Source organism: Fundulus heteroclitus, chromosome 23 (genome assembly GCF_011125445.2).
Source record: "Fundulus heteroclitus isolate FHET01 chromosome 23, MU-UCD_Fhet_4.1, whole genome shotgun sequence".
NCBI classification, from domain to species: Eukaryota; Metazoa; Chordata; class Actinopteri; order Cyprinodontiformes; family Fundulidae; genus Fundulus; species Fundulus heteroclitus.
In genome coordinates this window covers 5,640,133-5,665,168 of record NC_046383.1, presented here as the reverse complement: position 1 = coordinate 5,665,168, position 25,036 = coordinate 5,640,133, and the positions used below count along the sequence as shown (strand labels likewise).

The following is a 25,036-nucleotide window of genomic DNA, read 5'->3' as shown; positions in this document are numbered from 1 at the left end:
CTGTTAGTACGTCATATGCTTCGTTGATCTGATTGGTTTATTTGGCCCGTCTGTCACCAACATAGGCCAATCAGCTAACCAGTATTTTCGTCCCTTCCCAAAATTACTTCAACAGAAGGTTTCCAGATGGATATGCGGAGCAAATCTATCTGGCGGAGTCAGGTTAGTTGTTTATGCCAGTCTGATCCACTCCTAGAAACCAGGTGAGGATGGTGAGGAAAAGCAGTCTAGGGGATATTCTCTGAATGTCCACCGTCAACAACAATGTATTGAGTTGGTTGATCTCCAAATGGTCTGACTGCACCAGTGGACCAGCCGACCCACCTCCTGAGTGCAGCCTTTTGTGGATAGGGCAAATGGGAGTGGGGAGAGGACACACCCCTGGAGGCGCCTGTGCTGACGGTTCTTGTATGGGAGAAGATAAACAGAGAGTTTAATCTTAAAGGACACAAATCACCTAATCAAAAACAAAAGATCTAGGGAGCCGACCTGTATAAAATGTCTTTTGTCTCTAAAAGGAAAAGGAACAGGAATGCCTTTAGGCTTTAGTTCTTTCTGTTATTGTAGATCTACAAATGTCAGCCGCAAAGGAGATTTCAAGGAACTGTTGAAGCGTCATGAAGACATCTTTGAAGCGGTCTCTTGCTTTCTTATTGAAACTGTTAAACATGCAGCTGTAGAGATATTTGAGCCTGAAGTTTTGTTTTCTCTAAGATAACTGTATCATTCTGAGCCACAGATGCCATTTGAAAGCAGAACAAAGTCAGGATGCAAACCGGGTAGTAGATAATCATTTGTAAGAACTATTCAAGAGGCTCCAAATCATTATGTTCTGAAAAGAGAGACGGGGAGAGGAAGGGAAAAAAAAAAGATATGCTGGCTGACATTTCAGGCTGTGAAAAATGATGTCATGAAGGTTATCTAATGGGAACAGGATGTTTTAACGTCGGGTGAAAGCTGAGTGGGTTTTATTGTGCTTGTAGGAGTAAAGACAGTTTGCTGATGGTTGATGCAGCTGATGCTTGAAAACCACTGCAGTCTCCATACATTCAGCCCAGCACTAAGGGAAGGTTCACTTCAATGTTTTAAAGGCTTTAAAAGGTAAGTGCCTCAGATTCAATGAAGTATTGCCCTGGGTGTGTAAGTGCATGTGTTCAAATTTTTCAGCCAAACTATTCCACTTCCTGCAGGTCGTCTGTTGTTCAAAGGGTCATGCTTGGCGAAGCTAGAGATTATACGAGCTTTACGACATGCATTATCCTCCTTCAGCTTGGTGTTCAAAGATGTGTGCATTTGTATGCTTGTCATAAATAGATTCACCTTGTCAGCAAGGAGCCTTTGAAGCTGTGGGAATTTGAAAAATAAAACTAAGTAAAACACTTTTTTTTTTTAAATCACCGCATAAGGGATTATTCTTACACATTTTTCAGCTGTCCAAGCACAATGGACCAAAGCGTCATCTTGGGATTTAATTTAAACTTAAACAAAAGTTGTATTTGAAAATGCCCAAATTTCTATTCATATTTTTCAAAGAGTGCACATGGTAGCTTTTAACAGCCTCTTAGTATTACTATGGTGCAGCACAATTGATGATCCCCAAAGCAGAAGCACTCAGCTATGTAAAGTATTAAAGATGTGCAAAGTGTTAAAAAAAATGTATTCCGTTAGGGCTTGCTGTGCAGCTCAAGTGGGTAAATCTGATGCTCAAATTTGTTATAAAATGTAAAATGCAGATTTTTTTTCTTTCTTTTATATCTGCCGTTTACATCATTCAGCAGTAAATTCTGCATTCAACATGTAGAAAATACGTTATTATAAAAAGTCGCAGGAACTGAAATATTTAACAACAGAATTAATGACCGATTCAGGAAAAAAAATTAAGGTTGATAACATTTAGCAGGTTTATCGTGTTTAAGAGTCTGTGTCTGCCACAGGAAGCACAGGATGTTTATACAACTGAGGATGTTTCTCATTTGATGAGAAAACTACGCTTGGTACCAGAAACCACATTTAAAAAATTAAAAACTGGAAAAGCAGTTCTCTTTGTTGAATGGTTAGTTGGGAAGTTCTGAGAATGGAAATCTACTTTTTTATGCCAAGAGACTGTTGGACCAATTTTCAAAGGAATTAACAGGTGCTAAATAAGTGCAATCTTAGGTTTACATGTGCTTCTATTTCTGAAACTCAAGGCAAAGGCTGATCTGCTGTAAAAAAAGAGCCACCAAACAAACTGAGTCTCTCTGCACTGATTCAGTTTGCCCACATTTAAATCAGGTATTATGCATGCATGCAGGAGAAAGTCCACTTCTGTGTGTATCTATTTGTAGCACAGCCAGAGCAAACACAGTTGAAATCTCAGACCGAAGCTGTTTATGTCACGCAAGTTCCTTGAAAAATACCGTCGGCTGAAAAAGGTAATTTCAACAAAGTAGAAGAAGAAGGGGAAAAAAACAACATACTCTGCTGCTGACTTTACAGAAACACGGCAGGAGTTGTGGCACACATATCCAGCCCGCTGCAATAGATGCTAAGAACCATTCACATTTATTAAGTAAAACTACAAGAAATTAACGACAGTTTTTTTCTTTATCTTTGGGTGAATCAGTTCATTGAATGAATCATTCCTTTGTCTTTTATATAATCGATTGTTCTACATTAGAAACATCATAAGTATTTATTTATATTCCAAATATAATTTCTCACTGATACAAGCAGATGTTTTTCTCAGGGTTTTGAGTAAAGCCTCAGCTATCAACTCAGTCAGGTCAAGTCGGTGAAGGAAATATTTTCATTTGGATCTCTTCACCTGCTGTGTTTATGGCTGAAAAGTGACGGCATTTGTCACATGATGCAAAAGTTGGTGCAAATTGCTTGCGTCTCCGGGACATGATGGGTTTGTTATGTGCCGCCTGCGTTGGGAAGCAGGATTAAAAAAAAAGATAGCGCCTAAAAAAAAAATGTTTTTAAAAAAAGAGCGCAGATATTGCAATGCTTTGCAAATTCCCCCCACAGGTTTGAGATTTGGTGAAGAAGTTGAAAGACTAAGACTCAAAAAAGGCATTCTTCAGACGAAAGCAAGAGGAACAGGACCACAACGGATGATGTAACTCATTGACATGAAAGCTTTTTACTTTCCACTGATGTGCATGGGCACCTTAATAGCCCCGAAAATTACACCTGGATTGGATTCACACCTTCACATCCTTGGATGACTGCGGGAAAGAAAAGGCTGTTGGCAGCATCAAGCAGGACGCACAAACCTGCCAATAAACTCTACCTGAAGCACTTTCCATCTGCTGTTGAGATGCTCCAGGGCACGAGCGTTATCCATCGACAAATGGACATCCGAGATGGCCAGCTGGTGGGCTAACTCATTGACCTGCTTCATGCCCTCCTTCACTTGCGAGAGTTCCTCCTTGAATAACTGCAGGAGCCAGACAGAGAACAAAAAAAGAAACAGAGAGTGGTGGATAGTGAGCAGAGGAGCGGATGAAGCTTTAATAATTATAAACCTAAATGTTGGAAACTTGGAGATGCCTCTACTCAGCTTACAGCTGGGAAAGGAAAACCAGTTTGTCTTTTTTAGCTCAGTCAGCTTTAATCTGTGTTAGACAAACTTTTTGACAGCAACAGTGTGTTTACATCTTGAAACTGAAGCAAAAGATTGTGTAATTATACTGACTATGCATGGTATATACCTAAACATGAAAAATAAAAAAGGAAAACCTTTGGGTTAAAAAATGAAAGAGAATACACCATAAAAAAGATCAACAGAACAGGCACTTCAGGAACTTGTCTGTACATTGTACAACAGCTATACTCGGTTAAAGTACAGACAAAAGCAAATGTATTTAACTTTTTACCAGTGATTGCAATTACTGCAATTACAAAAGAGACCTTTTTCCACATTGAACTACTCTCTGTATTTATTTAATATTGCTGTCATTCAACAACTACTCGGCATCTTTGGTATTTTTCACAGGTTATGCTGAGAAATACAAACAAGTTGAGATTTATCCCAAATCTGAAAACAATTTCCTTTCCTAAATGTTTTTTTTTTTTGTATTATTCAAACAACTGTGACAACAGTTCTATCATCTGTTATCTGTAAATTCATACTGCCCCATCTGGAGGCATTTTGACAATTTATAATTAGTGATGGTCTTAAATCAAGACAATGGCTTGGCCCTTCAAAACAAAATTAAAACCCAAAGCAATTTAACGTCCACTCACAAAAAAGCAAGCAGTTAAAATTAATGGTTTATTTTTAACCTAATGTTAGCAGGGGTATTGATCATTTTGGGCTAAAGCTCCCCAAGGAACGAGGAGCTCTTCGCCCTCTATTCCATTCCATCTTTATTTATAAAGCACTTTAAAAGCAAACAGACTAAAGGACTATACAAATTAAAAGAACAATATACAAAGTCATAAAATTAATTACATACAATTAAATAAAAACAACTTTAACCAATGCCCTACTGTGTATCAAAATCCTGCAAACAAGATGTTTTTAAGAGAATTAAAGACCGTCAGGGAGGAAGGCAGCAACAGGCTATTCCAGAGCCTGGGACCAAACAGAGAGAAAGGCACAGCCTCCTCTGAGCTCCCGCTTGGTTTTTACAGGAGGAGCAGGTCAGTGAATCTGAAAGAACGAGGGGGCACATATGGCTGCAAAAGCTCAGAGATGTAGGGAGATTCAAGACCATTTGAAGACTCAAAGACAAATAATCTTGTGATCCACTTCTCATGAACTCAGGTCAGGGTTACAACATAAACTGGCAAATCGAGAGCTTTGCTTTTTTGCTCAGCTCTTTCTTTGCTATGACCTAGAACCAGAATTACTATAGACAAGGAGCCCAGTTCTTCTATCTATCTCCTGTTCCATCCCACCAACCTTCATGAACAAGCCACCATGATACTTGAACTGCTCCACTTCAGGAGCAAAAAGGCAGCCCAAGTTTAATTTGTAAAAACATGCACAAATTCTCGAAAGCATTTCATTTAGACTCAATTGAAAACACAAGTAAGTCTGACTGTTTTGAAAGAAAATACACAGATATCAGGGACAACTGAAGAATTTTGCACAATACATTATGTGTTATACAATATACATAAAAGTGATTGTCAACAATGCAAAAAAGTATTTCATTATGATCAAAAAGTTAAAAACTTGAATCACAGCCAAATATATACAGAATCTGGTTTCAGGTTTGAAATGAATGAATCTACGCCATATAATAATAACGCAATACCAGGCTGTGAAACGTTTTGTTTATTGCTTACAACTTAATTTAGCTGTAGACCCACTTTCAAGACCCAAATTCAATGAAATAGCTCCATTGCGTAACAGTCACTGAATGTCTTACTGGAGCATTTTCTAAATAACATCTAAGGGCCTTTATTCCACTATGATAGCAAACATTAAAAGGGAATGGGGCTTGAGGCATCCTCTGGATTAAAGAAAATGTATGAAGAGCCATAGTGTGCAAGACTTTATTTAAACTCATTCACCAATACATCTGCTCTTGTTGCTGTGTAGTCACTTTGCTGCATTATTTCTGTGATATATGGGAACATTTTAAAGTAGTGCTAGTAATAAATCAATGTTAATCCAATAATGGGTGACAAAAGAACAAAGAACACAAACATGATTTTAAGCAGTGTGCTTAAATGAGCAACAAGCGAGTGCTTAAGCGCTGTCTGTAGACCAAACCAAAACATGTGACAAGCCGTGCCTCTCTACCTCCACTATAGCTGCAACCCGGTCCTCCCTTTCCCTTCTCATACGTCACCTCTTATGCTCATATTTGTAAAGGATAAAAACAAACAAAACAGCTTCACATTTTGGAGGAACATTTCCACTGAAGAAGCAAGCAACTCATAACTTTATAGTGCTGTTAGCAAGAGCACATTTTAATCTGCTGGGAGTGCTCTCCACCATGTTGCTCCAAGGCTGCCCTGCTCTGGCACCTTAGAGCGGGGAGGAGCCAAGCCCTGAGTGGCAGCTATTCACATGCACGTACACGCACGAGCGACCGGCCCAGCTAAGTAGACAAGGGACTGGAGAACAACACAATGATGCAGTGTGACGTCATACTATAGTCCATCTGAAATATTACCTTTAGCTTTATTTTTTTTTGGGTCTTTCAATCTAAAATTATTATATTTTGCTTATTCCTCCTTTAAGTGTTTTTGAGCAAATATTTTCATAGAAACATAATAAAATAAAAAATTCTCATAGGCTTGAATCTAAAAGAGGTCAAGCCACACCCTGCAGTCCCATGTAGATGAAACCCTGTTAGATGCTGCAAAAAAAAACTAAAAAAAAAAAACTAAAAAAAAACCTAAGACTGTGGCAAAGGTATAACTTGTAGCAGGGCATCACATCTAAACTCCCAGAGCTACATTGTATAGGTTACATATAAGGATATACATGTGTTGAATGGCCCAGTCAAAATCCACACCAAAATACAATTGATAATCTATAGCAAAACATGAAAAGGGTTGTTTACAGACACTCTACATCCGATCTGACTGATTTAACCCCTTAACTAGCACCCTGCAAAATTCCAAAAGCTCCTAAAAAAAGACAGACCCAAATTATGTTCTGGCTTCGTGTTGTAACGTGTTCATAAAAACAGAGCATAAGTCCGGTTGCCTACGATTAAACTTGATATGGTTGCCATGACTCAGATGATTGAGAATCTGCACGGGCATGTTGTTATGCAAAGTACAAATCCAGTAGAGGAGACAGCTACAAATGCAAAAAAAACAACAACTTTTTTTTCAGAATTTTATGTGAAAAGTTTTGAAAACCTTGTACTCTTTTCCTTCCAAATGACAACTACGCACAACTTTGTGTTGGTCACATATACATTTCCAGTTAAATACATTTACGTTTGTGTTGTTGCAATAGTAGAAGATAATAAACAGCCAGTGTTTGCAGGTGTTTCCGAACAAAGCATTGAATTGATTGATTTAACAGTGTGCGTAGCTGTTTTACTGTTTCACAGCCTGCAACAGAGAGGTGATTTAATGGAGATATGCTAGAATGGTCTGGCTTTTTGACTCCGAGGTTATTAAGGGGCGTTTGTTATTTAGGCTAGGAGGAGAGCTTAGTCCGGATTAGTCCCAGGCGCAAAAGAGAAACTAAAAAACATCCTCTGCTGTTATATGAGACTATAAGGTATATCTGAGTGAGATGAGCTTAGAGCACATGTGTGTTTTCACGTTTGTGTCCTCTCTCGCTGCACAGGTTTAAAAATTGTCACGAAAAAGGATTTGCTCACTTGAAAAAATAAAAATGATGCATCAGCAAGGTACAAAATCTGGAGCATTTTCTATATCTATCATTACAGTGTTGAAAGAGTCAAAACAAGTCACTTAAAGATGGCACCAGCCACCATAGGTTTACGTCACATAGTTGGTCAATGTATGCGTGCTTCTATGAATGTGTCAGCGTGAACATAAGAGACTGAAGGGATGCAGACGAGGCAAACTGACAAGCCTTCCCCGAAGACTGCACCCAAACATGTGCTGGCTGTGACAGGAGCCCAAACAGTGACATGATTTTTGTGAAGGGTCCTCAGTTGTAATGAACAGTGCCACGCAATTACAGGCGGCAGTGGCACTCAGCACTCAGTAATGACTAAACCAATGACCTGTCATTTGTTTAACAACCTCTGTTCGGAGAAGGATCGTAACTCGTGCTGCTCGCAGCGTCATTTTGAAGCGGCGCGTCCTTGTCATCGTCTGTCAGATCATAGCTGCTCTGACAGGAATATTTATGCAGGCAAACAAACATTTTTTGAAGCGGCATGGCCGGATACAGAGCTCACATGTTGATGTGGGGAATATCGTTCCAGTGCTTTTCGTGATCGCTGATGCTGTTTTTGAAATTTGCAGCATAAAAGCTCAACATTTCAGACTTACTGGGCAGTCTTTCTAAGGCATTTACATCAATAAAACAATCAGGCTACAGGTGGAAACAGATCTGTATTAGGTTAATAACAGAGAAAAGTGTGAGTGATGCAAGAGTGTGTGTTTTGCAGGGCAGTAGTTTGCTCTGTGTGTGTGTGTCCACCTTGGTGGCGTCAATGTGATCCTGCAGAGAGTCTATGAAGAGGTCGCCAACAGGCTCCCAGGCATCTCTCACACCCTCTGCCTGCTCCAGGGCCCCCGCCAGCTCCTCCATGGCTGCCTGGATTTGCAAAAGGCGCTCCAGTGTCCTCTCCATGTGCCTGCAGGTTTTGTTGAAATTACAGTTGGTATCTGACCTAAGAAAGGTTTGGACTAACATGCAGTAAGTCACAGTTAACTAATCTTTGTTCAGTTCAGTTAAATATGTTTTACACCCTAACATAGGGAGATGAATGTAAAATTGTTTTTTTCCATGGAGGCAAGTATCAGATATTCCTCACAACATCTGACACGTGTTTTCCTAACTATACAGCTGAATAACTGTGTTATTTTTATATTGCATTATAATTATTGGGTATTCATTTTAATGTTTCCTATAAATCACAAAAGAATACAGTCCCTTAAGAGTGTTTATGCCCCATGAACATTTTCACATTTTGTGATGTCATAACTACAAACCTCAAATGTTACGAAATGCAAAAGTTTTTCACAATTTGTTTTATATTCAAACCTCTTTACTCTGATGCCCAAGTGCAACCAGCTACTCTCAGAAGTCATCAAATTAGTGAACAGAGTCACTTCTGTGAAGGTTCACCACCGTTCCAAGTTCTCTCCATAGTGAATAAGGGATCTCATTGTGGTTTACCTGAGTCTAGCAGTTTTAGAAATGGCTTTGTAACCATTTTAAGACTGATATATTTCAGTAATTGTATTTCCCATGTGTTTTTGTCTTTCTTTGGACCAGGGCAGGATGGTTTGCATCACAATCAGGGTCAGCTTTATTGGCCAGGTTTGCATGTGCAAACAAAGAATTTTACTTTGGTTTCACAAGCTTGCAGCATGCAGACATAACTATTGTAACAAAGCTTGTTTACTTACTATATTTATATCTAATGATTAGATAAAAATGTAGTAAATAAGCAGACTTTATTCATAAGGAGCCTTTTAAAGGTCAACACCACAAAATGCTTTAGACTGGAAATAAACATAAAAAACAAGATAAAAACATGAAAGAAAAGATGAAATAGCATAAGACTAACATCACACAGCCTAAATAAACTTTAGAACAATAAAAACAAATAAGAAATAATTTTTTTTGTTTTTCAAAAGGCAGGTTATAATTGCGCAAATAGGCTTATTTTGTAACTCACTACTCTGGGGGAAGGAAGCCGGCCTGAAGGTAAAAGTCTAAAGCGATGTTTTAGCTTATTTGATTGATATTGAGACAGACAGAACAACAGAGACAACAACAGACCTACAGATTCAATTTAAGGAATTTCTTAATTTTGTATGACAGTAATTGGGTCAGGGTGCGGCAAGTGAAACTGAACCCAGCTTTCCGAAATAAATGTTTTACTATAACTAATTCATGATTTAACACTCTTACTTAGTGCCAGGTTGATTTGAATAGATTTTTGTCCCATTAAACTGCTTTGTCTGGTGGTAAAACTAGTTTGACGATCTGAAACATTTAACTGTGGATAAAAACGTAAACCTAGTGGAAATCTTTAGGGGCAAATCTTTTCTCACCACACTGCATCCCTTGAACTGAGATGCAATTATGAGTAAGCAGCAGCCTGATTCTTTCTGGCCGAGGTGAAACATTCCCACAGAGTCATCACAAAAAAACAATTAGTTTGAGAAATTAATAACGAGAAATAAGAAAATGGAGCTCTTTTGAACATTAGTTTAATTTTTTGGGAATTTAATCAATTTATTTTCCCCTTTTTTTCATCTTCTTGTGCAATGTAGAGGAACAGCTTCATAACTACTTTAGATGTGTACAGTACTAGAAAGAAAAAGTATCTGACCTGTGGCGATCTACACAGCGAGCTGTCAGTTTTTCCCACAGGTCGCTGGCAACGTTCGCCTGCTTCCACACAGATCGGCTCACATTCAAAATCCGCCGTCGTGGAGAAACCTCTGCAGAGAAAGGTAGAGGAAGCAATACAACATGTAAAAGAAAGAATGGTGAAAGGAGTTTTAGACTGACGTGTACGAAAAGTAAGAAATTAGTTTGAAAAGTTAAAGGAAAACAGGGCAGATGGGTAAGGAGGGGGAAAAAAACTTAAAAATGGACATGGGAGCAGAGAAACAGTCAAGCACACTGTATTATTGATCTGAGCAGATGGTACTGTAGAGCCGGTACACTGGAGCTAATTGGTCCCGACCCGGACCCTTTCCCTAAACTTGGTCTCATGCCAGAGGACAGATCACAGCTAATAACAATTAATGGAGGATTTCACCTGCGAGGGCCCTAATCAAATGAACTCTGAGGGGGAAAATGAGTGTGACATTTTAGCTGCCGCAGCAGTTGGCACAAAGTATGGAGGGAGCAGACCTTTTCCATCGGTCAGGGTCTCCTCGGGCTCCTGGAAGGGGTGCTGAGCCAGAAAGGCCTGGGCAGACTCCAAAACCGAGTAGATGAAGGGCCCACGAGACTTGACATCCTCCATAAATGCCTGCAGAGCGGGGATGGGGGGGGGGAGGGGTAAAATATATAAAAAACAGGTTTTAAATTGAAGCATAGCAAAGTGGAGAAGGGTAAGTGATGAAGGCAGAGCTGGACATTGTCTTTCAAATAAAAATATAAATATATATCATAAAAGACAGAATAAAATTAGTCCTGAATTTGAATATAAAAACAGGTCACCTTGGAAATTTTGATATTTGTTTTTCACAGTTTCAAATTTGTGGTATAAATTTTGTTTTGGCCATTATTGAAACACTTAAAATATATTCATTACTGTGATTTTTAAAACAGGCTCCTAAAGTTTCTCTTAAAGAAGGATATGTTTCCTAAAATGTGTATATGAATTAATTTTGCCCTCTGAATTTGTGAAGAGAAAACACCATATTTACAAATAAAAGTATAACATGTTATCTTCAGCATGAAATGCTATTATGCCTGGATGAGCTCAAACAATGTTGTTTTTAACCAAAGGAACTGGAGATAACTTTAACTCCTGCTGACGTTAAATAAAGCCCCATTTGGTTGCAAAGCGTAGATTTTAAACTGACACAATTTGAGGACAATATTTGGCTTCATCAAAGTTGGAATTAATCTGGGATTTAGTTGTCTGTTGTTTACGCATTAAATGGTAGATAATGACACATACACACCTTTCCTTTATGTATAGAGCCTTTACCAGCGGATGTGCTTAAATAAAATGTAGATTTGATTAAAATATCACATCAGCCTTGCCAACACGGAAAATAGGAGAGAGTTAATTGAATACAACGGCAGACATAATGAAACCTGTTGCCAACAAGCATTTAGCACCTTTTGTAATAATTTGTTTAAAAAAATACTAACTGAATTAAACTCAGAGCTGTTCAAGAACCAAGAATTATAATTAATTTAGTTTTCTGCTTGAACTGAACCTGAAACCTGCTTAGCAGATTTATAAGAAGAAAGACAAACTTTAGGTTTAGGGGATTAATAAACCTGACCTGACTTTGAGACAAATTTAAGGCCAAATGATAGACAAAACATCCAGGCTTCAAATAAACCAGAAGAGTTGTGAAATGTATTATTATTAGTAGTAGTATTATTAATAGTAGTAGTAGTAGTAGTAGTAGTAGTAGTAGTAGTAGTAGTAGTATCCTGGAAGGGATAATACAGATCAATATTAACACAATGTGAGAAAAAAGGGCTCTACACATTATATAAAAATGTTAACTGATATTTTATGGACCATATTGTGTAAATATAATTATATAATTTAACTGGTTTGTAGTATTAAACTGATGCTATTGCAACTGTATTTTGCCCACTATATTTTCTATTAACTCTAGAAAGGATTCAACTCATTTGTGACACACTTGCATCACTCAAGGTCTGAGAGAGAAATAAATGCTGCATCCAGTTTTCAGGCTTAAGGTATCAATTCACCCAGGGTTTGTTTGTGAGGAGAAAAGTGTGATGGTGAATAAAGAGCCTCATATAAAGTTAATAAACCTTTTCAGTTACGCTGAAGGACTGCATTCAGCAAATATAGTGATGGTAGGAAGGAACGAGAGATGGACAGAAGGACTGGGGCTGCATCTGCAGTAATGCGGGCGCTGCTCCAGTCTGTTGTGGTAAAGAAAGAGCTGAGCAAAAAAGCAAAGCTCCCTATTTACCAGTGCAGCTACGTTCCAACCATCCCCTGTGGTCATAAGGTATGGATCATGACCGAATAAATAAAATCCCGGATACATGCGTCCGAAATGAGTTTCCACTGGAGGGTAGCCGGCTTCAGCCTTAGAGATAAGGTGAGGTGCTCTGTTATCCAGGGGGGAGCTCAAAATAGAGCCACTGCTTGTCCGCATCGAAAAGAGCCAGCTGAGGTGGGGATCTGATCAGTTTGCCCTCCTGGGTCCCTTCCTTTGGGGGTTTTCTGGGGGTGTCCCACCGGGAGGAGAACCCGGGGAAGACCCAGAATGAGCTGGAGGATGTCGCTGGGGAGAGGGATGTCTGTGTTTCTACCCTGGACCTGTTGTCCCTGCTACCCGATCTTGAATATGAAAAAGACGGATGGATCTTGTTTTTGGCACCGGTATATTTTTATATCGCCATCCCCCTTTTTCTCAAATACGCTTGTTTTGTCATTTCTATATTTTACAATTATATTTTATTATAGCTGTCGAATAATTATCATTTTATTTACATAGAATTTTTGGTGTAGTTGTCATTTTAACTTCAGTAGAAGGCCTGTCTTATGAATTACAAAAGTGATTTACTAATAAAATTATATTGGTTGGGTGGTTGGTTCGTTTGCTTGCTTGGTACATTGGTTTCTACATTGGTTGTGGGTTGGTTGGATATTTGGTTGGTGGGTCAGTCGGTCACTTGGTTGATGGTAACATGGTTGGGTTGTTGAAACGTTGTTTTGGTCAGTTGGTTGGTACATTGGTTGCTGTGTTGGTTGTGACATTGATTTGTCAGTACGTTGGTTGGTTGGTTGGATGTTTGGTTGGTTGATACATACAATGACATTGTGCCATTTTTACTGCCGTTCATCATAGCAAGAAAGTCTCATCCTGGCTCAGATGTACTGAAGAAATTTCTAGCCTATGATGGATTGAGCAAAAGCTTCAGCCCATCTGGATTTATAACATAGAATTGCTTCAAATATTTTGAAGTATAACATGTGTTATACAACCACCTAAACCCTCCACAATCAGTTGAATAGAACGGGAGTACAGTGGTCATAAAAAGGAATTTGCAACTTTAATCATATTGACCAAATCATGTCACAGTCAGAGAGTTTAATGAAGCATCAGAACATTGTATCAACTTGTTAAAAAGGTGTGTCTTCTTTAAAGGAGAACCTACATAAAACAATAATTGTTTCTGCTTGTGTGCTATAAAGCCAGCTCTACAGAGATATTGTCATCTAGCCTGTATTTGTGGAAGTACCAGTAAGTTTAGAAGGCCAGATTTGGAGGGCTAACTGTACTTACTATGCAAATTACAGACGAGCAGCTCATTGTGTGAGAAAACACACTCATGCCTTAACTTTCTGCTTTTTCCTTAAACCCAGAGCATCCCCCTGAGCCTAGAAGAAAGCCATTTTGTCAACTTTCACCATTCTTCCTCACTAATCTTTGTTCTGTATGAAACACTCACTGCAGGTGCAAGACTTAGCACCAGGGATATTCCCTCTCTTCACAGTAATTTATTTAGGCGGAGCCAGCATGTTCAATCCTCTTACGGTATAAAGAGATTACAATTTCAGCAAAAAAAAAATAAAAAATCTACAACACTAGTTTGAATTGCAAACCACAGAAGTGACACTGTTTCAGAGGCTTTTAACAAGAGCCCGACAGGCCCTGATAACGCCCAGAAAGTAGAGCTACACCGAAGCGTCGACAAACACCAGCTGGCACTGAGCAAACAAGCAAAAGCGTGTGACGACGGAAAGCTGGGGCGTGAGATAAAACTCCCAATGCAACAGTCATGAAGTAAACCTGCCGTCTGTCTTTCTGCACTTCTTCAGCTGACACGCTCACTCCAACCTCTTCACTCCCTTTCCCTTTCTGTGTCCTCTTTTCATCCTCTCCAGCTCCCTATTCTTTCCCCCGTCTATTTAGCTGCTTTGCTACCCAAAAGAGGAGCTGAGCCATGGATTCTCTGAGCCAGCTGTCATGTTAAAACTTTAATTCCAGCAAAATTTCACACTCACAGACTTCATCTTTGGTTGGAGGAACATTAAGAGAGGAGCCTTCAGATCAGATTAAGATACATTATGCATGGAATAGAGTAAAGTCAGGGGGATGAAATGGCTTCATTGACTTGGCTTAAACATGTTGATGGCATTAATTTCACTCCCTCTTGATGCTTCCTCTCAATGTGTGATACATTTTCATCTCATTTCCTATTTTACACGAGGCAGGGAATGTTCTGAAGCCTGCAGTACACACTTGAAATCCCTTCACCACAGGAACGCTCACTCATCCCAGCACCCAGACCCACACATCCACACCACCCCCGAAGATGTGGCCCTGCTGCCAAACCCCCAAAACACACAGCGTATACATTCCCCCAAACTAATACATGTGCCCGCGCAGGAACGAAGTGCACCACAGATCAGACTCACACAGCGGCTCCAGAATAAATCCACTTACGATCAATAATTCACATTTCTTAAAAAGGTTTAATTCTCCGTAGAAAACTGGGAGGCAATTTCCCCCGTTGCTTTGTTGGAAAAGTTTTAGCACGATCAGACACTATGGGAGTAGAGGCATCACAGATTATAAACGGGTGCTCAACTGAAAATGGGACAGAGGAGAGAGAGGAGAAGGAAAGCAAAGGAGGAGAGGAGGGGACCTAAATTTCAAAAACATTTCTTCAATAAAAGTCTGAATATATATATATATATATATATATATATATATATATATATATATATATATATATATATATATATATATATATATATATATATTTATTTATTAAATGGATGACAGAATGATCCTTTTTTAATTTTTGCATGTGGCTGCATTCTGTAAGCGAAACACCAAAATAGCAACGGGTGAAATAAACATGTGAGGTACAAATCATAAAAAGCATGCCAATTTTTTTACTAATTAATGTAACAATATGACATTAATTAAGCAGAGAGTTTCATCCAGCAAAAAAATGGAAGAAAGGGAAGATTCAGGTTATGTCTTTTTTTCTACTTATCCAGAGCTAGTAAATTTTAGTAAACACCGCAAAGGAACCTTAATTGTCACCTTTGAAAATTTTGTAGAAAAATATACCAAAAATAGCTTTATTGCAGTGTGGGTATGGGATGAAAAATACTCAAATATTTTCAAATACAAACTTCACCATCAGTTTCCTCGACAAAGAGCTGGAGAGTGTTGCCAGAAAGAAGAATGGCTGCGGTTTCCTTCGTAACCCGATCCCAGATAGGTGGATGATAATAAACAAATGGATGAATGGAGTCATGTTGACTTGGTACGGCACTGATTTTCACACTAATGGTTTATCTAATATTCACCCTTCTCTGTATATACATTTCCTAATTTTAATTCATTGTCAGGTCCTTTTAGTCAACAACAATGTTGCCATGTTTGCTTTGGTTATTTCAGTAACTTTTCCTTCTGTCCAGGTTAGCCTTCTACAACACAGCCTTTGTTATATATGTATTATTTGGGTGATGCTAAGGTTTCTTTTACTCTGCCTCTCACCTGAAAGGTATTGTTTACTCCAACAACAACTTTAACCAATTTTTTTTTCTTTTGTTAAAGTGGTACGAAACATGCATAAGAACTGTAAGACCGTAGTGAGGTGTGCTGTATGTGTGACTAGAGTAGTTCAAGGTGAAAGTGGAACTGCATCAAGGCTCGGCTCTGAGCTACTTGTTTGTTTGTTGTGGTGATATACAGGTTGTTCAGTAAGGTTAGACAGGAATCTACATGGACTGTGATGTTTGCAGATGATATTGTGATCTGCAGTTAGAGCATGGAACAGATTCAGGAAAATCTAGAGAAATGGAGGATTGTCCTGGGACGGAGAGGAGTGCAGATAAGCAAGACAGAATGCAAGCGTGTGAATAAGAAGAACCCAAGTGGAGACATGAGGTTACATGTAGTGGAAACAAAGGCAAGGCTAGTTTAAGTATATAGCACTTTTCAGTAACAAGACGATTCAAAGTGCTTTACATGAACAGAAAAACATTACAGAGGGAGATATTACATGGGAAAGTAAAAACATTACATCATTTTGCAATCTGAATATATGAAACATATCAAAGATAACAGTCTAAATCTTTAAAGATTTGGCTTTGGACGTTTGAAAAAAAACCTGAACCATCTGGTTATCCAATTCATTTATTTTTATTTTTTAAGAACACACAAGATGTCATGGTTAGATACATGAACAGTTCAGAAAAATGAGCAGCCAAAACACAATCCTCTTCCTAACCACCATGTTGAGAAAGAGCACAACATGGCAACCGTGAGATGATTAAATAGTTTAGGAAAACAAAAACAGTGAGAAAACATAAAGATGGATCCAACCATTGCAGGAAAAAAATTAAATATAAACACACTCGAGGCAAGTGCATCAAAGGTTTGAAAAACTACAAACTTTTTGACACTGCTGCCTTTCCAGCCAAGCTGGCAGTGAGGATGCCTGTGACAGTCGTGGCTGTGACATGATGAGGGTGACACTCAGCAGAGATGAGGCCAAGAGGCATCAAACAGAGCAGCAACATTCCCCGGAGTGAGAAGCAGCACAGACCGGGCAAAGCACACCAAATATTGGGACTCATTTTGATGACAAGGAGTTTTTAGGTTAAGTAGTTTTTTTTTTAGAGGTAACAAACATCCACCCAGTGAATTATGGAACAGGAAAATTATGCCTGTTTTTTTTTTCCTTTTCCACTTAGAAAAGTACAATTAAAAAAATCTGTAAATCATCCTCCTACTGTTGTTTGGCTAATGGAGAAATCTGCCTATGACAGATTAACTACAGGTTGTCTACTCTTTGTAGAAGGTCAGCAGTCATTTAATCATATTTCTTTTTTTTGTATCCAATACAGCATATTGTAAAGCTAATAACATCCCTTTAATTGTTTCACATGTTTTCCACAATAAATATCCATGTATTTAATCAGAATTGATGGAAAGCATTGCTAAATTATGAAGTGGACCCAAAGTAATAAATGGCTTTCAAAGATTTCTTGCAAAAATCAAACAGAAAAATCAGAAAAGGCTGAAATGGTGTTAAGGCCCAGGAATAAAAGCCATTGTTGAAAAAAAAAACAATGAAAGGTCAAAGCCATGAAAGTTTGAAAAAGACCATGCAGGGGACAAAGCAAACATATGAAAGCAGGTACTGTGGTCAGATAAGACCTGAAGAGGCAGAGTGGCCTGAATCTTTTAGGCTAAATACAAAACTCCACGTGTGACAGAAAACTAAAATGATTAATCACCCTCAAGAGAATAACTATGGTAAAACATGGGGGTGCCAGCTTATCGTTTTGGGAATACTTTTCTATGCCACAGGGGGCTGGGCAGAGTTGATGGGAAGATGAATGGATCAAAACAAATGTGGTGGATTCTGAAAAAAAGACTTCAACCAGAGGGATAATGGAGGGAGAACCATGTGCCAAAGCGCTGCGGTCAAAGTCCAAACCTAAATCAAATTGTATATCTGTGGCATGGCTCAAAAATGGCTGTTCACAGCCTCTCTCCATCAAATCCGGTGGAGCCATTCTGGAAAGATGCACGATTGCTGCAGTCTCTAGATGCACAAAGCTGGAAGAGACATGCAATGACAGACTTGTAGCAGTAACTTTAGCAAATAGAGTTTGTACAAACTATCGACTCAAGCTAAATACTAGGGGCGTGAATCAGCAGCTTTATTATGACATGACGTTATTTAATTTTATTTCTAAGCTCTTATAGGTATCAGGCATGTAAATAAAAAACAGCATTCTTCTAATTGTATATGAAAAATAGATTACCTGTTCACTACAGTCTCATGCTTTGTGAATTTCAAACTAAAGGCATAACTTAAAAATGACAATATGGATTCATATTTTCATTTTGCATTGATGCAATTAGATAGTTAATCATAATTGATATATTGTCTTTGGGTAGATGTATTATTTGTTACACCACTACTAGATATCAATACATTTCAGATTTTCTATAAAAGCAAATTGAAAACAAAGTTCTTTATCCTTTCACTTCATAATGCAGTGATTGTGTTTTCCTACCCCATAAATTCCCAACCAGATACACTGAAGTTAGTGGTTGTAACTTGACAAAAGTTTAGAGGGTAGGAAAACATTTGCAGGGCACTGTCCTCTTCTTTCAGATCTAAATTGGTTTTGATTTTATTATCTCAAATGCGTAACAGAATCGGGACAATTTAAATTTCAGCTGACAATTTTTTTTTTTGGGGGGGGGGCTTTTTCGTGGCTCTAGTGGCTCGCTTTTTATGGAAGTAGGCTGACAGGAAGGGGGATGGAAGAGGGGGAGAGACATGCGGCAAAGGATTCGTACCCCGGTCGACCGCGTCGAGGACTAAAGGCCTCTGTATATGGGTCGCGCTACCCGCTGCGCCACGAGCGTGCCATTCAGCTGACAATTTAACATTTTATGGGATCTATTAAATTTTAGATCACAGACCCATGGTATGTACAGCTGCTGGGCTCTGGCTTGGATTTGCTTTGTAATTCAATTGTTCTACTGAAGGGCCACAGCGACTTATTTCATGATCATTTATTGATGAAGAAGAAGCTATATTGTTTACTTTGAAAAAATATGTTTTAATTTCTTATTTCATGCCAAGCATTTGAGCATAAAGATTTCCACGGCCATTCCTTATCCTGGTCTGCTTCTTGTTATGATGCCAGTTCACAGGCTTTGCTCACTGCTTCGCTGTGCCTCTGTAAGTGTACGCCAGTTTTCAAGAGGCTATCATGAGGATCACAATGTTCACACAGTTGTTATGTATCAGGATTTTTTTAATGTATTAGAAATTGAACGTTAGTTTGAAAGTTGTCTTCCATTAAGCGCTTAAGGCAGTGGTCTCAAACTCTGGTGTCCTGCAACTTCGAGGCGAGTCTCCGCTTCAACACACCTGACTCCTATATGGGCTCATTAGCAGAGCTCTGCAGAGCTTGGCCGTTTCTCAATATGCGTTCTTGAGCGTTCTCGTGTGCTCGTGTGCTCGTGACACGTCATCAGCCTCAGCCCGAGCACTGTTCCAATGCTGAGAACGCCAAATCGAGAACGCGCCGAAATCCCCGGATGTTGTTCTCGCCCGCCCTCTTTATCGAGCATGCATCAGAGCAGACTTGTGCGTTCTTCAGACTGACCGCTTGCCCAGAATGCACCGCGGCCGCAGCTTGATTCGAGACAGCGCAAACAGAGCTCACAGCGGTAAGTTAAAAATTCCCTTTTCTGCTGTTGTTGTTGTTCAAAAGTACCTTTTCAGATCGTTTGAGGCGAGAACATTATACTTTTAAGCTTCTCTATGTGGCCTGTTTACAGAGTTAGTGCGTAATTAAAAAAAAGTAGTGTGCATAATATCGCTGGTTATGATTTATTTGTTTTGTGTTTATCTGACTGTCGTGTGTTGCTTTATTAACTCAATACTTGCTGGAATAAATTGTAATTGTCTCCCTAGGACGGCAGCAGCATATAAAATAAATAAATACATTCTACAAATGTTTTTCCTATCTAAGTGAGTTTATTCTGAGTCAGGATACGAATATTTGAGAGGAGAAAGAGGGAAAGAAAATAATAGTAATAATAGTATATGAAAAACCAGACATTTATTTTATACAAATGTTTAATCTTTGGAAAAGAATGAAGGTGTAATATATTCAACAAATTATTAACAGTTACTAACATGGTTTAAAACAAAGAAATAACTCATTAAGATCTTATACAAATAGACAATGCCTATAAACTTACAATTAAAAATAGTTGGAATAGAAATTAATTTATGCATTATTTTATGTATTTTTCTAGGTGGTGAAAAAAAAAGAAATGAAGCAGCATGTGAACAGGACTCCAACTGATCTACATTAGGTCAGGTGTAGTCATGTTCACTTAAACATGCAGCCAGCTGGAGCCGCTGGATGGTCATCCTCCTCTGGATCAACCTCCTCCTCCTCCACGTCAAGCTGGTCCCCTGCCTCTATACTAATATTGTGAAGGATGCAGCAGGCGGCGATTACTTTTGGGGCAAACGTCGGCCAGCCAGCAGAGGGTCACCAGCACCTCTATCTCCTGTGGCCATCCATGGACCTTCTGATGGGCAGCAGCTGAAGGAGGAGGACGATGGTGGACCTGTTTAGCCTGAAGGCTGGTTTCAGGTGGTCCCCTTCATTAAAAAATATTTGGAGGATCGGCACAGAGGTGTTTATCCTCACATATTTTGTTTCTGTTTCTTCCTGTAAATAAAAAATGCCAAATGTTAATTGTTTTTTGTCACGTTTTCTATGCATAAAACTATACCTGTTTAACATGCAGATTATTATAGTTCTCAAGAAAGAAAAGATAAAATGTATAGTGTTGTAAAACTAGTCAAGTATAGTAAATGTAACAAATGGCTTCCCTTCTCTGGTATTTTTACCATTTCACTGAAAAAATGGGCTGAACTAACTGCACATAATTTATAGATTAATCACTGTAAAGGTGGACAGACATAAAAAAATTTTTTTTTTCCTTTCTTAATGATCAATGCCGTGAAGGTCAGGAGGTGCAATAAAGTAGCTTAACCCTACTGTTATTAATGTTAAAACTGGGTCTTCATTTTTATTAATATAGGAAAAATAGTCACAATTTCAACCTGATCACGTTTTTAATATCATCATCAATGGGTTTTTTAAAAGTAGGAAATAGGCTGTCAATCTTAAAATGCCTACCAGTTGGCAATAGATGGGTGAGCAAAGCCTGCCTTCTGAGCCTCCTCTGCTGCATCAATCTTCTCCTTGCTCGGATTTGTCTCCTCAGCTGCATCACCTCCTCTTCAGCCTGCTGGTAAAGCTGACCAACGACCGAAGCAACAGCAATATTGCTCGTATCGCTCATTTTGCTTCTACAAAGTGCTGATTTTTAAAGAAGATTCAATCGCCTCTATAACTAGAACAATTACAACTCCCCACAAAGAAATTCCCGCTATTGCTGGTTTTATACCCACAGTTCTGTAATTATTTTAGATATTTTTTATACTTTTTAGAAATTAATTTAAATAAAAAACGTTTTCAATAAGATATGATGGTGTAGTGTATAAATAGTTTTGAACGTTAAAGGAATGCTCAAGCGCTGTGGGTGTGATGACGTCACGAGTATACTTCTGTTCCAATGCACAATACGTGCTGCGTGCTCGCGTTCTCGTCAAGTCCGATCTTCCTGTGTTCTTACCGAGAACAGACTTGACGAGAACGCGAGTACGGACTCGCGTTCTCGTGAATTGAGAAACGGCCCTTGACTGCATGCTAGAGACGCAGTTTAGCCATTTAATTCAGGTGTGTAGGGCAACGGAAACATCTAAACGTTGCAGGACACCGGCCGTCGATGATTTGAGTTTGAGACCACTGGGATGATCCTGATTAAACATGATTCTTGCTGGATTTATAAAAAAACAATGAACTCAGACATCGCAATACAGCACAATATCCTGGTAAAACCTTTAGTTGTCTTGAAAAATCAGTGCACCAGCTGCTTTGCACACCTGTATCATAAGGAAACTGAAGTGACAAAGTGTAGGGTGTTGCAGCATACTGGGGTGCAAGTGCTCCTTGGTTAGCTGCTCCTGTGTTCCTGATAATTGAGATGCTGATTCCACAATGCAGCAGCTCAGGCTGTAGTTTAAATGAGGTGAAACAGGAGCTTCACATCTGTTCTTGTCAGCGCGGGTTACCTTTCAGACGTGCTGCATGAAATAACAGCTCAGAAATCTACAGAGAAGGTGGAGGGGGAACAAGAAGAGGTAGACTTTGTTTTACGCTCAAAGTGTGTATTTGTGTTAAAAGATTTCCAGTTCGCTACTGGTTGAATTTACGTGAACATGGAAGAACAAATTAAGTTATTAAGGCAACAGGTGTGTTTTATGCAATAATTAAAACACTTCATGCTTGTTTATTTATTGTCTGTATTGAGGTTTCTGCTTCCTGTGCGCAGATACGAACCCTCATTCGTCTGCCTGCTCCATGTTTCTGTAACAGGTTTATAACCATCCCTCTGCACAGAGCACACAGCTCTGTATAACCTGTCAATTAAAATTATTTCCAAGGAGATACTTTTTATCCCTTGAAGACATCTTGGGATTCCCGCAGCTGTCCCACCAGCGGGTCTCATCACCATATGTGAAAGCTTTTCGTTTGAAAGAATTACTGACATTTCACAAAGGTTCTCCGTCATTATGATGGATGGCTTTGTGAAAAGGCCCAGGATCCGAATGCGCATATGGTCAGTGTAAATATCATTTAATGAGAATAACTTGCGTGCTTTCTACAGGTGTTTTGATAAATCTGTAGTGCCAGATGGTTTGTTGCACAGATTCTCCTGAGAAGTCATGGTTGGCTTTTCAATCAACAAACCATCTGTAGATTGTTATTTAAAACAGATTCCACCAATCAAATAAACAAAACACAATACAGAGGGCGGTAAAAAAAATAATAGGAAAGAAGAGGTTCCGACTACCAGTGGAACGAACTGAGGTCATGTGCACAGTTCAATGTGGAAACATTTTTGGGAGATGATTCCTACATCAGCAGGAGCAGCAGAAGTATGAAAGATCAGACTAAAACACCCTGACAACACAATGCACAGGTAGGTCTGCTATACAGGAAGTTGGAGGTTTTCCCATTTTCTTTTTTGCCAAAAAACGACATTTTAGTTTGATCAGACCACAGGGCATGTCTCCAAAAAAGTTATTTGTCACTGAGTTAATTTGCAAACTGTAATCTTGGTTTTATGTTTATTTTGGAATAATGGCCTTTTTTTAAATCACTGAGTGGCCTTTGAGTCAGGACTCATTTCACCTTTGGTATTAACTCTTTTTTACCTGCGTCAGCCAGCATTTTCTCAATGTATTTTGCTTTTGTTCCAAGGTTGATGCTCACATTCCACAGCGAAACATGTCCATCCCTGGGACAAATCCGTCCTGAATGGTGGGATGGCTGGACGTGTCCATGCTGTTTATACTTGTACAATTGTTTCATTAAGATAGAGGCGGCTGGATCAAACAGACATGGAGACACACGATTCTCTTTCTTGTTTCCTGGCTACTTTACAAATGTGTGACCCCAATTAGCTCAAATGTCGTTAATTAATGTATCAGCAACATACAAAGCCATAGCGCCATCATCTGCCCCAAATTGTTTCAAGGTATTGTAAGATTAGTTTATGTAAACTTCTGACTACGAGGAGGTAATCAGAAAAATCTGATTATTCCGGCGTTTAACAGATTAAAAATAATTCTGGCAATTTCAACTGACTTAAAAAAGGGTGGGCAGTCTGATTTCATGCAGAAAAAAAGAGAAAAACGTTATGTCCTTTCACACGGTATATGTAATCATCTAGTTGGAAGTGTATGCATACTTTTAGCAGCTTCAGTCCATGTTGACAACTTTCTGTGTGGGAAAAATCAGCCGAAAACAATGCTTTCCTGATCATGTTTTACTGGCTAACAAAAGAGAATGTATTTATATTGTGTTTCTTTGGGCTCATAACTAAAATCATTGCACAATCTTGGGTGCCTGAAAACTGAAGGAAGAGATTTCTTTGCCATTTAGACCATCGGTCATCCAAATCTAGCATTGAACCACTGGTTGATGTGAGCAGGGGTTTCCAGGGTTTAGTAATTTGGTTTACATAGAATTAGTTTTCTTCCTCCAACCCTATACAAAATGTTTTAAATCATCCATAACTTCTTATGCTTCTAAGGAGTCAAACTTTCTTGCAACCTTTAGAAAGAAAGACCTTCATTTAGGGGGACCTTGTGGCTCAGTGGCAGAGCATATAGACCACATATGGACGCTATAGTCCTTGGTACAGCTGTCCCGGATGCAATGTCCGACCCTGGACTATTTATTACATGCCTTCCCTCTCCTCTCTGCCCTTCTTCCTGTCAAGCTACTGATGAATAAAGGTGACCTGCACCACAAAATCTTAAAAAAAGATTAATAATAAAAAACTCACTGACAGTAATCTCTCCTATATATTTGAAGAAAAAAAATTCAATTTCTCTAACAACAAAAAAACAAACAGTCGAGCTCTTTATTTTATTATGTTCTGGCTGCAAAGGAAAGAAAATGTTTATTTGAGGCTCTTATAGCAGTTCCCACATGCAGCAGCTGCTCGTGGCCAGGTGGTGTGAAATCTATTCTAAACAGGCTGTAAAATGTCCAAAGAATTCAGGTATAAAACGTGCAACTGAACAAAAACAATCAGACACAACACGGTGCACCCACAGCTGCCCCCACCCGAGCACAAAAACACATGAATGAATGCCTCTGAGAGGCCAGTTGGTGCTACTGAGCAGGCAGAATCTCACAGGAACCCATCCTGAAGCCCACCATCCTTCAGAATATTCTGACAAGCAGCAATCCATCTCAAATGGTGATGCCAGTTTCTTTGTATCTGAAGTGAATTTATCTATTGGGCAGACAAACAAACTAATCTATAAAGTGTTTGTCTGTAAGTATGTCAGCTTGTGCAGCCTTCAAGAGATTTAAAGGCCGGTTTATTGAGCCACAGAGCAATTATCGGACAGGCCGAGATGTCATTTTCTCAGCAACACTCACACATTCCCTTAAGTCCGATGGACCGTAAAAAAAACATTGAAATCGCTGCCAATATCTTCCATTCAACGCTGGTGAAGCCTAGCAAGCACACTGCAGACAATGTAATGATAATTACCCCCTGTTTTGTTTGG

The 25,036-nt window shown here is 39.0% G+C and overlaps 1 protein-coding gene across 1 annotated transcript in view; it reads right to left on the bottom strand.

Moving 5' to 3' along the window:
• The window catches only part of drp2 (dystrophin related protein 2), a 165,985-nt gene that overhangs the window by 81,122 nt on the left and 59,827 nt on the right, over positions 1-25,036 (bottom strand). The window contains exons 4-7 of the mRNA XM_021316064.2: positions 10,481-10,601; positions 9,951-10,062; positions 8,084-8,240; positions 3,278-3,424 (exon numbers count right to left, since the gene is read on the bottom strand). Of these exons, the coding sequence (XP_021171739.1) occupies positions 3,278-3,424; positions 8,084-8,240; positions 9,951-10,062; positions 10,481-10,601 (537 nt within the window). The remainder of the gene's footprint in view (positions 1-3,277; positions 3,425-8,083; positions 8,241-9,950; positions 10,063-10,480; positions 10,602-25,036) is intronic.